At 39.5% G+C, this 13928-nt stretch overlaps 1 protein-coding gene across 1 annotated transcript in view; it reads right to left on the bottom strand.

Annotated features, from left to right (window-relative positions):
- Window positions 1-306: 306 nt before the first annotated feature.
- LOC126203596 (synaptotagmin-5-like) overlaps window positions 307-13928 on the bottom strand; it is a 273387-nt gene continuing 259765 nt past the window's right edge. Inside the window, exon 9 of the mRNA XM_049937959.1 lies at window positions 307-948. Coding sequence (XP_049793916.1) covers window positions 596-948 — 353 coding nt within the window. The 3' untranslated portion in view covers window positions 307-595. The remainder of the gene's footprint in view (window positions 949-13928) is intronic.

Here is a 13928-nt window from a genome sequence, read left to right as displayed (position 1 = left end):
GAAACCCGTCTTCGCAGTCCATGCCTCTAATCGCTTTATCGCAAGCTGCAACTGCCGACTAGCAGTGACAAGACTGGAGGAAGAACAGAAAACAGCAAAATCGTCCACAAGCAAGGAGAACTGGGCAGGACTCCGGATAGTGGACGTGATACTGTTAATGGCGACGGCAAAGAGGGTGACACTTAAAACGCTTCCCTGAGGAACACCATTCTGTGGTCGGAGCGAGCGGCAGACTGCAGGCGATATCGCCAGCGATCCGTCACTCAGGCGTGGAGTCGTTAAGAACGGAATCATTAGTTCTCTATATATGAAACAGATAAACTTATCTTTATTCTTCAAACGATTTCAACGAACATACAGAAGTAGGTAACCTATGTCTTTTTGATCCAAACATGAAAAACCTTATGGTGTAAGTTCTGGAGGATGTTATTGTTCCGATCGGGCTCATAACGAGGAAGTCTTCGAAGATTCTGGCGTAGAATTGCGACGGGCCCCGTCTGTGCTCGTGTCGAAAACGTGCTGGCTACGCAGAAGAGTTGGTGTGTTCCAGCGGCACGCGGCCGGAGTACCAGCGCACAGGGCGGCGTCTGGCGGCTCACTTGAGGGTGTGCCAGAGCGAGATGACGGTGCGGGGCGAGGCGAGCATGGCCAGCCAGTGGTCGCGGCTCTTCTTGGTGGTGACGGCGCGCCCCAGCGCCAGCTTGCCCAGGCAGCGGTCCTTGGGGCCGTGGCCGGCGCGCGACTTCTCCCCGCCGCCCGCGCCCCTGTCCGGGCACCGCGTGCACACCAGCACCAGGAACGTCGCCGACTCCAGCTGGCTCGGCGCCACGTCGAACGTCAGCGTCTCGTTGAACTCGGGATTCTCTGAGGCGTGCCGGAAAGTCGTCTTCTTGCGCCGCAGTGAACGCCCCGTGGACATGTTCAGCTGGATGACGCGGACGAAGGGATCTGTGAACCGTACACGTGAGTCTTACTTCAAGCTATTTACTTCAAATGAGAAGAAATAATCTGTTAGTGTATTAACAGCCGTATCGCTAATCTTAAGCCAAATTAGGTACAAATTCCTCACACAGTTCTCTCGCAGAAAATGATCAATAGCATTGTGTTTGAAAACGACTCGAACTGTTCGAACAGTTCACGTCACAGTTCGGGAACTCTCGAATTTGGTTCGTCTTTCGATTAGCCCGCAACCTAGTGACTGTGGATGGCAGTATGTCCACGACGAATCTTAGCGTCTTTAATGCACTATGGATTTTAACGGTAAAAATAACTGTGGAACTCGGACAAAAATATGTTCTAAGATGCAGACCATATGTAACAAGGACAACTAGCAAATAAATAAGAGATTTCAATCTTGACTGTCCAATTCTCGAGCTTTCGCCCATCCCGCGGTTTAGTGACGTCTCATGGAACCATGTGAAAGAATGGCCTTGTAATTTATTCTCGCGATAGCAGTTACAGTCAGTTTATCGCGCGAGTCAGATCTTCTGTGCTTGCTCGAAGGGGCTCGAAATTGTATCGAACGCTTCGGCGTATCGCGAAACCTAGAGCCTGTTCGAAAGCAAGTATCGTTTGCCCAGCCCTAATGATCAAACTAAAACGAATAAAATTTACTGATTCACTATAAAAACAGCTGGCGATACTGTGAATGATGATGGTGGTCTTTCAAGTCCTAGGAGGTCAGCCCCCCACTACAGTCTGATTTAATTTATTTGCGCCTGACGTTAATCGTCCAGAGTTTCGACTGCTGTGAAAGTTGTTACCGTCTAACAGGTGAAGGCATGCTACCACCTTTAGCGTCAAGAAAGCCATTCATCACTTTATTTTATTTGTGCCATTTCAGTAATGTCTGTTTTTAATTCCGTTTCTATTTAATTTATATAGAATATTAATTACATTTTTCCGTCCCAAGAGTCAGTATGAGACCAACAGACCTGATTAATTATAAAATAAATGTAAACAGGCCCAGAACCCATGAACGAAATTGCATCTATAATGCCTTTATGAAAAAATACTCTCGAAATTTCTTATAATTGCAGCTTAGTCCACTGAATGAAAGAGAATGTAAATTTTTTCATCCATAAGAAGCATATATTACTGTTGCGACTGCTCTTATGATTGGCACTTCCTTTACGTGGAACAATTTTGCACGAAATCTAAAGATTTGCTCAATGTTCCACTTTTCTCGTCTTTCCAATTCACAAATACATGTTTAATAAGATAACGTCTTCAGAAACATTGAAAATATTACTGTTTTTGTCGTTTTATTATCATGTCTCTGTGGTAGATTTCCGTTCAGCTGTAGTTACAGTGGCTTACCTGGTACCGTAAATAATGTACACACTGCATTCCATACCAGTTTCCTACATTCTGTATACATAAACTGGTTTGTTTCGAAGTATAGTAAACAAAAGACACACGATGTTTTTCTATAAGCCATCATATTTTCTACTTTTTACTATCTACTAAGACTGATTTTTTTTCTTGCAGCTTCCGTGAGGCGCAGGTTGTTATATATAATGTCCATGATCAGCAGCACTCTCTTGTAGGTATGTTGGTAGTAATGCTTTATGTTGTAGACGGTCTTTGCATTTCTCATACCAAGCAATGGAGATGTCGCGAAAACACCAGTGCGGCCAAACGAAATTGTTTGTTCGTTTAAGCCATACAGCCACTGAAACTTTCGAAAAGGTACAGAAAGCGTACGCTGCAGTTGCACTACCTGGTACAGCAGGTTGGACTTCAAAGAAGGCCGACTTGTCCCTGTTAACCAAAAGGGGCCTAATGTTACGGCTTCTACTGTAACTTAAGTTCAAGTGGTTCAAATGGCTCTAAGCAGTATGGGACTTAATACCTGAGGTCATCGGTCCCCTAGACTTAGAACCATGCCCGAGGCTGGATTTTAACCTGCGACCATAGCAGCAGCGCGGTTCCAGACAGAAGCGCCTAGAACCGCTCGGCCACAGCGGCCGGCGTGACAGAAGTCAACATCAACATAGCTATTGTTATTGTCCGTGTGGATTGGTGGACAACATTACATAACCTCAATGAAATGTTCAGAATTTCATGTGACAGTGTTTTTACTAATAAGCGCGGTTATCTCCATATGGCACGTGTTTGTGCCTGTACAGTACCACGTCCGTTGACTCTTAAACAAAAGACTGTGCGAATGGAGACAAGCCGTTAGGTAATGCATCTGTTTGCTGATGGAGGAGATGCGTTTCTGGAATCGACTATCAACTATGATGAGTCACGGCTGCGTCACTATGATCGTGAAGGAAAACTGCCCAACACAGTGCTAAGTTGTCCCATCTGCAGGGATAGTGATTGAGATGTTTTTTTTTTACTGTCATGGAATGATTTACCATGTGGTCGTGCGGTAGCGTTCTCGCTTCCTGCGCCCGGGTTCGATTCCCGGCGGGGTCAGGGATTTTCCTTGCCTCGTGATGACTGGGTGTTGTGTGATGTCCTTAGGTTAGTTAGGTTTAAGTAGTTCTAAGTTCTAGGGGACTGATGACCATAGATGTTAAGTCCCATAGTGCTCAGAGCCATTTGAACCATTTGAATGATTTAGCAGCATGCAGTTCCCCTCACCCTACTATTACAGCAGCATACTGCACGTCAGTATTGGCTAAACTGGGGGAGTACGTTCCGAGGAAACGACCAGAAATTTCTCAGACTGGATGGCGGCCTCACGTCGCATATCATGTCATGCAGTTTCTGGCTCAATTCAGCATTACCTGCGTACCACATTAGCCTTGCAGCCCCGATCTTCCACCCTGCGATTTTCTTTATTCTCATAACAAAACACAAAGCTCCAGGGCATTTGATTTGGGAACAATGAAGCAGTGTTTAAAAAAAGTAAGGTGATTCTCAGGAACTTACAAAGAATGGCCTCGAGAACTGGCAGAGACACAGTACATTCAAGTAGGAGGGGAACACTGAAAAAGCTCATGTAAACATTGATATGGAGTAATGAAAAGGATCAATCTCAGTCTATGTTGATCATCCCTCGTATTTCCTTTACTTAAAAAGAAACATTCTTCAGCCAATGTCTGTAGGTTACAAGAAAATCGTGACCAAAGTGACTTGCAATGTGCTGTTTCATTGTTGTGATCTTTAGGAACCGTATAGAATGCCAAACTTGGTGTCTTGTTTTGTTAAAGAGACCGGATTATACGCATCATAGAAACCTTAAAATTTGCATGCAAATATGCATGAAAAATGCTTAAAAATGAAAAGTGTCGAAATATGCAAGATCAAATAATAAAAAAGCGTGGTAGTTACTGTGTGCATTATCATCTCAAAGTCGAACATGTGCACATAAATTACGAAGAAGAGCGCCGGCCACGCGAAAAATCGGTACATTTAGAACGCTGATATTTTCTGACTACTTTCTGGTAGAGGTTAGGAAGGGGGCCTTTCTGGGATTATTTTCTAAAAGTCTGCAAAATGGGGACGCATGCCGTGTTTCAAGAATTGTTCCTTCTTTGCTATTGTCGGTAACAAGCGGATGCGATGCGAGTGAGTCGCAGCCAAACTATCGATAAAAATGGTTCAAATGGCTCTGAGCACTATGGGACTTAACTTCTGAGGTCATCAGTCCCCTGGAACTTAGAACTACTTAAACCTAACTAACCTAAGGACATCACACGCATCCATGCCCGAGGCAGGATTCGAACCTGCGACCGTAGCGGTTGCGCGGTTCCAGACTGTAGCGCCTAGAACCGCTAGGCCACTCCGGCCGGCAACTATCGATATGTACAGGAACAACGCAGAGGGTACGCTCAAGAACTCCGAAGTATTTTATTTAAAAAAACAACATACGATCATGAATTTTTTTTGAACAGCATTAACTTTTAATTAATACCATTAGACCAAAACATCATTTAAAACTTATTTTACATTTTTCTGCTATAGTAAACATAAACGACCAAGTACTGTGTCAAATGTTCGGTAGTAATATCGTGTCTTCCACCACTCAAAACATTTTTGTAAGCAGAAAAGGGCCGTTTTACATCAACTGAGGTAATTAGGCAGTATTTGAATGTGGGTGCTATGTTGGCACTTATCGTTTCTGGTAAACGTTCACCAGTCCCATTAACAAAACTATCAATTTGGCACAAGGGTTCAAAGCCTGGTTTATTGTTTAAAATTTTTTCAAACTTTTCTTTTAGTTTTATTGGGAATACCCACAGCAGTGAGGAATTCACTATAATAATGTTATTCATTAACTGAATAGATTCATTCAACGCCAAGCCTTGAGTTTCAACTTTTTTAATACTTGTAGATATATTGGAAAAATTAGTAATAATCACAGGAATGTCTTTTTTTAATACCGGAATCATTAAAAGCTTCCTTGCACTGACAAATTACCAAAGCCTCTGCACTATCGGAGTCGTTTACTACCCCTCTAATGGCCTCGAAATGTTCATTGTAAAACAACACATCTTTGATCCACGTACACCTACGAGTTACCACTGCTTCGGGAGGTAAAGGCACATTTGCTAGTTTTTCTTTGTAGGTCTTGATGCGAGCAGGAGCCTTTAAAAACAATTTATTTACATTCACGAACATGGAACGTACTTCTTCAACAAGGCGATGTACTCCATGAGCAAAGTACGTCACATGAATCAAATTGGGATAAAGTACTGTGAGGGTTTTTTCCTGCTGTGATCATACAGGAAGCAGCACCAGAAATAAACATAAACACCCTTTCATCTGCAGAAGATATTTTTTTTAATACCCTCGATCACAAATCTGGCGATCGAAGAATGATTTACTTTTTCAAGTTCTTTGCAGGCCGCTAAATAGAAAGAAGGCTCTTCTTTTAAAGCACCAACAATTTAATTTGCAATGTAACGGCCACAAGCGTCTGTAGTTTCGTCAACTGAAATCCAGATAATGCTGTCCTTGAGTTCATTGTGTATTTCTTCCAGAACATTTCGTAAATTGTCGGTATGTAATTTTTACCCCATATTGATCCATTTGGTATATTTTGATTTACGCAATATTTGCGCAGGAAGCCTTTGAGGATAGGGCTCGTAAATTTGTAAAGAAGGATATTGTTTGCAATGAATGCTTCACATAGATCCATGTTAAAGCGACTTTTTTGGTTACAGTGAACACATAGTGTGTCGTGGGCCGATCACTCTGTTTTTAAAATAATTGAAAAGCCACGATCGCTTCAATATCGTTTACTAGATGACCGGTTTCAGCACTCTGAAGGTGTCATGATGGGATCTGAAACGTGGATTAACATTTATAAAACCATATGGACATCATGGCACATGAGGTAGATCATCTGATAAAAATCATTGTTACAAACAGTAAAAAATAATAAAAAACTGCTCTCATGGTCGTTCTTTCCATAAAATATAAAACTGAAGTCACCAGATGAAACTACCACTGCTCGCTTAACACCGGTCGGCATCATCACCGTGTGTTAGCCGAGCAGTGGTAGTTTCATCTGGTGACTTCAGTTTTATATTTTATGGAAAGAACGACCATGAGAGCAGTTTTTTATTATTTTTTACTGTTTGTAACAATGATTTTTATCAGATGATCTACCTCATGTGCCATGATGTCCATATGGTTTTATAAATGTTAATCCACGTTTCAGATCCCATGATGACACCTTCAGAGTGCTGAAACCGATCATCTAGCAAACGATATTGAAGCGAACGTGGCTTTTCAATTATTTTTGGGCAAATCACTGCTAGTGCAACTTGCTATTGTCAGAAGTTGTTGTCGTGGTCCTTATATGAACACTTGCCTTGACATGATGGTCTACTTGAAACTTTTTTTGCACAAAACATTTCTCTCGTAAACTTGACAATATAAAACAATTCCGTCATATGTAAATGTTCCATGATGGTCAGCTATCCACGAAACGACGTTTCTTTTTTCGGGCGGTATGGCGCACAACACGTTACACACTACACGTCGTAAACACGTTCAACGGTGTATAAGTAAATAGGAAACCAAACTGAAACAATGGACGCCCGACTAAAAGCTTGCGTAGTTTCATTTGTTGCCGATGCGTACGGTATGACAGCGGAGGGGATTAACCAGGGACGCGGGCGCAGGGGCATTGACTCTGCCTGCTCCTGTTCCTCCTCTGTAATGATTTCGCTTGGCAGTGGCCTCTCGGTTAGCGAGTGCACGCAGTTCTAGGTCGCGGTCAATCTGTGAGACATCAAAACTAGATCGAACTAGATACCGCCGGTCTAAATTTTTAAAATATTGTTAACATAGAGCGAAAATATGGATCATCACTAATTTTTAGTTAAAATATGCAATAACCGGTGAAAAGGAGCCAAATATGCAAATGCATACGCAACATGCAAATGCCTATAATCCGGTCTCTAGTTGTTACTTATTACCGTAATTTATTAGGCAATGTGTGCTCGCTTTTGTACAAACCATGATACAAATCAGTATAGATGACACTATTCACTTTCATCTGAAATGTAGTCAGCGTTGTAGATTACTGTTCGCTTGACGCGCTGCTGTCGCAGTGCATGATAAGAACGACCAGGAGTATCGTGACTATACGTTTTGGTCGTGGTTGCGACGGTGTCGTGATAATTATTGTGTGAAAGCAGCCAGCACAGCTCAACACTGCCATAGAAAACCGCTTTAAAATCGCTATCTCCTACGAAACTCTTGTGCAAAATATGAAATTCACGTATGGTTTTCATCTCTATAATGTTTCTAAATGTTCCAAATACTATTCCTAATTTTAACAGGACCCGATAATTTTTTTGAAAGGTGAATTTTACCGTCTGAGTAACAACTTCAAACACATCAAGTCGTAATTTGAAAACTACTGAACTCACTGAAATACTTTTTTTTCCCTTTTATTCTCGAAATATTTCACTTTGCAACAAACCTTCCAGGTTACGTTCAATATGTATAAGCTTTGGGATACTGTGTCCTCCAATGATATGACACACAATCATACACAGTGAGGGCTCTTCTACATGGCAAGGCCATCCGCCAGGGAGGCGCAACATAGTTAAGTTCAAACGTCACAAAAGGCACAAACAACACGAGCTATATTATGCTTCCACCTTATGTCTCTAATATAGTTCCCAAGTGAACATCCATCCGTGAAACTTGGATAAAAGCAAATTCATGGCCCCATTCAGGCAATGCATCGGCACTATTTCGACAGCACCAACATTGTGCCTCAAGACTCCATTAGGACATACCTATTATCGGCAGCTAGAAGGGCCCAACTGGACATTCTACAACTTATATCAGTCAATGTTCAATTCTAGTCCAGTGTTCGAAGACAGATCAAGGCATGTGAATTTTAAACTACACTGTCCAGTCACATTAATGTGACCACTTGTCAAAAGTAAGTGGTATCTTTTTAGACTTGTCTAAGGCCTTTGATACAGTTGACCACAAAATCTTACTTCATAAATTAGGGCAAATAGGAATAAGAGGGGTGACAAAGAAGTGGTTCAAATCATACTTGGAAAACAGAGTTCAACGACTTTAGATTTATTTATTTATTTATTTATTTATTATCATCCCAATGATCACATTTGTGATATAGGATATATCACAAGTTTCAAACAATTCCCTTATAAAACACCTGTCTGACCCAGAAAATGTGAATATAGGCGTCCCACAGGGAAGTGTATTAGGCCCAATATTGTTTCTTATATACATTAACGACTTCCCACAAAGTATCAGACATGGCGAAAAAATACTTTTTGCTGATGACAGCAACATAGTAATAACAGGTGAAAATCCAACACAACTGTCAGAAAGAGCAAACGAGGCTTTCAATGATGTCCACAACTGGTCATTAAAAAATAAAGTAACCCTAAATGTAAAGAAAACTAACTATATTAACTTCCAATTGAACAAAAAACACAATGCCACTAGAATAAAAGTTAATAATAATGAATTAGAATGTGTAACAAGTACCAAATTCTTAGGGATGAATGTAGACAGCCAACTGAAATGGACAAACCATGTCAACATTTTGGCAAAGAAATTATCCACTGCATGCTATGCTCTTAGAATCCTTGCACCGGTATGCAATAATACCTGTCTTTAAAAAACATATTACGGATATCTACACTCAGTCCTCAGCTATGGGATCATGTTTTGGGGAACAAGTGCCAGTAACATACAAACTGTGTTCAAAGTACAAAAAAGAGCCATAAGGATAATAACAAATAGCAACAACAGGGCCCACTGTCTAGAATTATTTACAAAGCTAGGAATTCTAACTGTTTCTTGTGAGTATATCTTTCAGAACATAATGTTCATTAAGAAAAATCTCAACATGTACAACACAAACAGCCTAACACATGACCATGAAACAAGAGCTTGTCACCACCTCCATCTAGATAGAAAGAACAAGGCAAAGACGCAAAAAAGTATATTTTATAATGGGATAAAACTGTATAACAAATTACCACAAGAAATTAAAGAAATAAATGAGCCCCTCACTTTCAGACAAAAGCTTAAAACCTTTTTAGTAAGTAAAAGTTGTTATACTGTAAAAGAATATTTAACATAGATGTAGATTATTAGCAACATATGACATTATCACCAAAATATTATGTAATTATAAATATGTGTATGACTAGTTATAAAAACTACACAAAATATGAGAAACCTGTTTAATTGTACATGTATGTGTGCTCATGTGTTGTAATCTGACGACATCCATACAATATTTATTGTTCCACGGATGAATAAATAAATAAATAAATAAAAGCCTGAATAACCACCTTTTACAGCACAGAGCACTTCAAGACATGCAGGAAGACATACAATAGGTTTTGGAAGGTATCAACACCCACGCCAACTTCAGTGCCGTGGGCAGCTGTACCTAGGTATCAAGATTGAGGATCCAGGGCACAAACAGCCTGCTGAAGGTGGTTCCACAGATTCTCAATTGGGTTTAAATCCAGGCAATACGGTAAACCCATTTGGTGCTCTTCAAACCACACACGTACACTGTGAGCTGTGTGATATGTTGCATTGTCATGCTGGTAGATGCCATCATGCCAAGAAAAAATAAACTTCACAAGATAAGTAAACTTTTAAACAAGAAATATGACTGCAGAGCTACTTTCTCTGTAAACAATAGACCAAAATAAAAATTAACGCATACTATCAGAACGCAAGCAGATTGTTTCACTAATTCTGATGTTTATAAAAATGCATGCAGTGACTGTCCTAACTATTACACAGAACAGACAGAGAGATGTTTCAAACTAATGTATAATGAATATGTGCTCAGTAAAGATGAGGAGACCTCTACTGTCATTAACGTAACAAAGTAGTGGCTCAATCTCACATATGACTGTTGTATATGCCATTTTCCTCATCTCTTAACACTGGTGATACTCTGTTCCTTCTATGTTTATGTTGATGTATTTCTTGAGTTCTTAATGTTCACAATTTCTCAGCTATGTCACATTTTTTAGCTATACACGTTTTTAGCATCTTCCTCTCTTCTCTCCCTCCCCCCCCCCCCCACCCATGGTCTTATTGTACTCTATGGTGTATTTACACCATCTCACAGTCTATGTAATTTTTTTCTTACTACAATAAGCTTTTCATGGTAGAAACTTATTGCTTATTGTCATTTTATTAATTTTATGTATGTACTTATGACCTGGGTTTTTATTGTCATAATGTTTAATTTCAACATTTTTAGCTAATATTGTTCATTCACCAATGCATAACATCCCCATGCATACTACTAGTGCCCCTCTCAGCAGGTTCCCATAGCCCAAGCATTACGTATGCAATGCTTGTGCATGAACTGTACATTGATGAAGTGTTACTCAATGATGAGCACCATGTTAGGTGGTTAACCTGTTTAGGTTGTCTCCAATGTTCCACTGAAGACGATGTTTTTATAAACGCCGTAACCATGGTCAACAATAAATAAACCTTCCCTTTTGCATCTGATTAACTGCTTATTATTACTTCACAAAGAGTTCACTGAATTTTCATTGAGGAGACACTGTTAGTAGCCCCTTGGTTCATCTGTCTATTCACCCATACTCACCTCCACAACTTTTGTTCATCCCTATCATCTATGGCCCTTGGTGATCACAGTTGCCACGGTGATCATTTTGTATAGTGCCATTTTCCCGTGCACAATATTTTTTAATAACAGCAGCATGCAAAAAGTTTACAAACTTAGCCATTTTGAAAATGCATCCATCCTTGCACCATATGACAATTATCATGGCCTTTTGGATGTCAGATAAATCACTCCATTTCCACATTATGACGACTGCACTGTTTTCCGCATCCATCTGGCATGTTTTATAAGAGTCCACTGCTAGCACTGTCACTCACCATGTGTGAGTGGCTATTGGATGCTGATGTCAAACAGTTGCAGTTGTCACTTCAATGTGAAGGGACCATGTACATTGCTATGCATTAAGTTACTCATCCAGTAAATTTCCCATATTGTAAATAGTTTCTAATCTCCATTGCCATACATCGTTGCAGTTTGCCTATCAGTACTTGGTCCTGTGACAAATCTCTACAGCTGCTATGAGCAAACAAGCTACTGCATAACAGCAAATACTTTCGGTGATAGGGGGTTCCCTTCCTGCCACACTTACATGAGTATGGTGATCCCAAGTGTAACTGGTGGATACAAGGCAGAAGGTGGCTCTGTTTTCCAGTTTTATGAGTATTTAACTCAAGACAAGTATGGAGTATAAAGTCTCTTATCTCCTACAAAAATTCTGAAATTCAAACACAGCAAATAATTTTCCTCTATTTCAATTACAGCAACCACACATCATAAGGCACATGAAATTAAATGTTACATGAATCTCGCTCCAAGAAATGGCAGAGACTGACCGTTTTGTGCATCAGAAGTGGCACCACAATGGGAGCTAATAATGCCAGTACAGCTTCCTCTCCTGTATCGCTGGCCAGTAACGACCAGTTTACATCAGAGGCCAGTATCAACCAGTTAAAATCTGACTATAAGTTCTAGGAGGGAAGTAAATGAGGATAGATGGATGACAAGGCAATAAAGGGCCCTTCTAATTTTTACAAAAACCCTTTTTGTGCAAATCGTCTGTTTTATCTCAAAATAATTGTCTTTAAAACCTATACACTTCCGCATGCAATCTAATCAATTCAGGAAACTTTTTTCCCACTTTGATGTCTATAAGTCAAAAACATGGTTGTGACAGGATTTGGCAGGGTCTCAAGGTAATCAAAACTGCTTTGGACACACCTTATAAGTCATTTGCTGATTAATCATATGAATACCATTACACACTATGCAACATTAATTCAATGTTTTTCTCCATCAAATGCTCAAGTATTTTGATGTACTTTCTCACAGATGTCATTGTAATCATGTGACTCTTACAGTTGTTTCTCCTGATTGCATTGCAGACTGGTGGCAAACAAATTGTTTTGTACCATTCAGCACTTGTTGTTCATCTATCCTCTACTGTAATAATTGCGATGTATCAAGTATACACCCAAAGCAACAAGCAATCATTTTCTTGCAATGCTTTGCAAATGCACCTCTTGCATTGGTTTTAGATCCTCTTGGAGCACTTGATCAATTGACTACTCTTGTTTCTGGTTCATAGGAATACATCCAACTTACCTGTCCTACTATATTATGTATTGAATTTTCTCTACAGAATTTTTTTGGGTACAGTATGTTTTTGAGGGAGACCAAGAGATCAATACACTAAGCAGATTGAGAAGGATGTAGGTAGCAGTAGGTACTGGGAGATGAAGAAGCTTGCACAGGATAGAGTAGCATGGAGAGCTGCATCAAACCAGTCTCAGGACTGAAGACCACAACAACAACAACAACATGTTTTTGAGCTTCAGTTCATATAATTACATTCTTCTAGGCTCACTGTGCAGCATATGTGCTTCAGGGTCATAGCAAAATTATAATTTATGATTCTATGTATGCTGCTAAGTTTTTATTTTACAATAGGCCTGTTTCAGCTGATTGATGTAATCTGATTACCTGTTAAGTAAATGGTACATAATTTTATATACATAATTTTATATGTAATTGTTAAACATATTTCATTATCGTACATTTTGACATGTGTCTACAGGTTTTCACATCCACGCAATATCGGTGGTTCTGTCACTGTCTGTTTTCTTTTAGCCATGTTCACTTCATGTTATTGTAGGAATAATGGTTGGTTATCATCTTATCTGACTTATTACTTTATGTAGTTCTCAGATTATATACTTTATATCAGTATGTTCATGACAGGTAACCCAACGATATTATACAGTTACAGGCAGTACTGTCCATCACAACTGTTATGTAGTTACTGATATTTTCATGTACATATGGCACCATTGGATGCTGCTATTGTAATCTATCATACAACTACTACAATTAGAGCTACAACAAAACTACTTTTAATGTAACAGTAAAATTTATACATAAGCAGATGGAACGGCCATGGGATGCAGTGTAGCTGGAACAGTATTGGATATATTCTTAAACATGCTAAATATGTAATGAAAGCTATTTAATAGTTACCCACAAATTTATAAATTAATGTACTACAATTATGTACCATTTATTTACAGGTAACCTGCTGTAAATTAAAAACAATCAATCGTAGTAACACACTTGGAATTATAATTATACGATACCCTTAAAAGACATATGCTATACAGTGGGCCCAGAGGAATATAAATTTTTAGCTCTTATGTCTTACAATCTCATGGGAAATATCTTGCATTTTATGTTCCTAAAAGTAAAAATGGTAAAACTAATTCAAAACATCAAATTCAACTAGTTATGTATAAGAAAAAAAATCATTCCAATCATTCCAACATACATTTATATCAAGAATGTTGCAGCACCCAAAATAGTGCCAACCATCTATGCAGCAAGAAATCAAAGCCAAAGAGAATAA

Source organism: Schistocerca nitens, chromosome 9, assembly GCF_023898315.1.
Source record: "Schistocerca nitens isolate TAMUIC-IGC-003100 chromosome 9, iqSchNite1.1, whole genome shotgun sequence".
In the NCBI taxonomy this organism is placed as follows: Eukaryota; Metazoa; Arthropoda; class Insecta; order Orthoptera; family Acrididae; genus Schistocerca; species Schistocerca nitens.
This window is presented reverse-complemented; position numbering and strand designations above follow the sequence as displayed.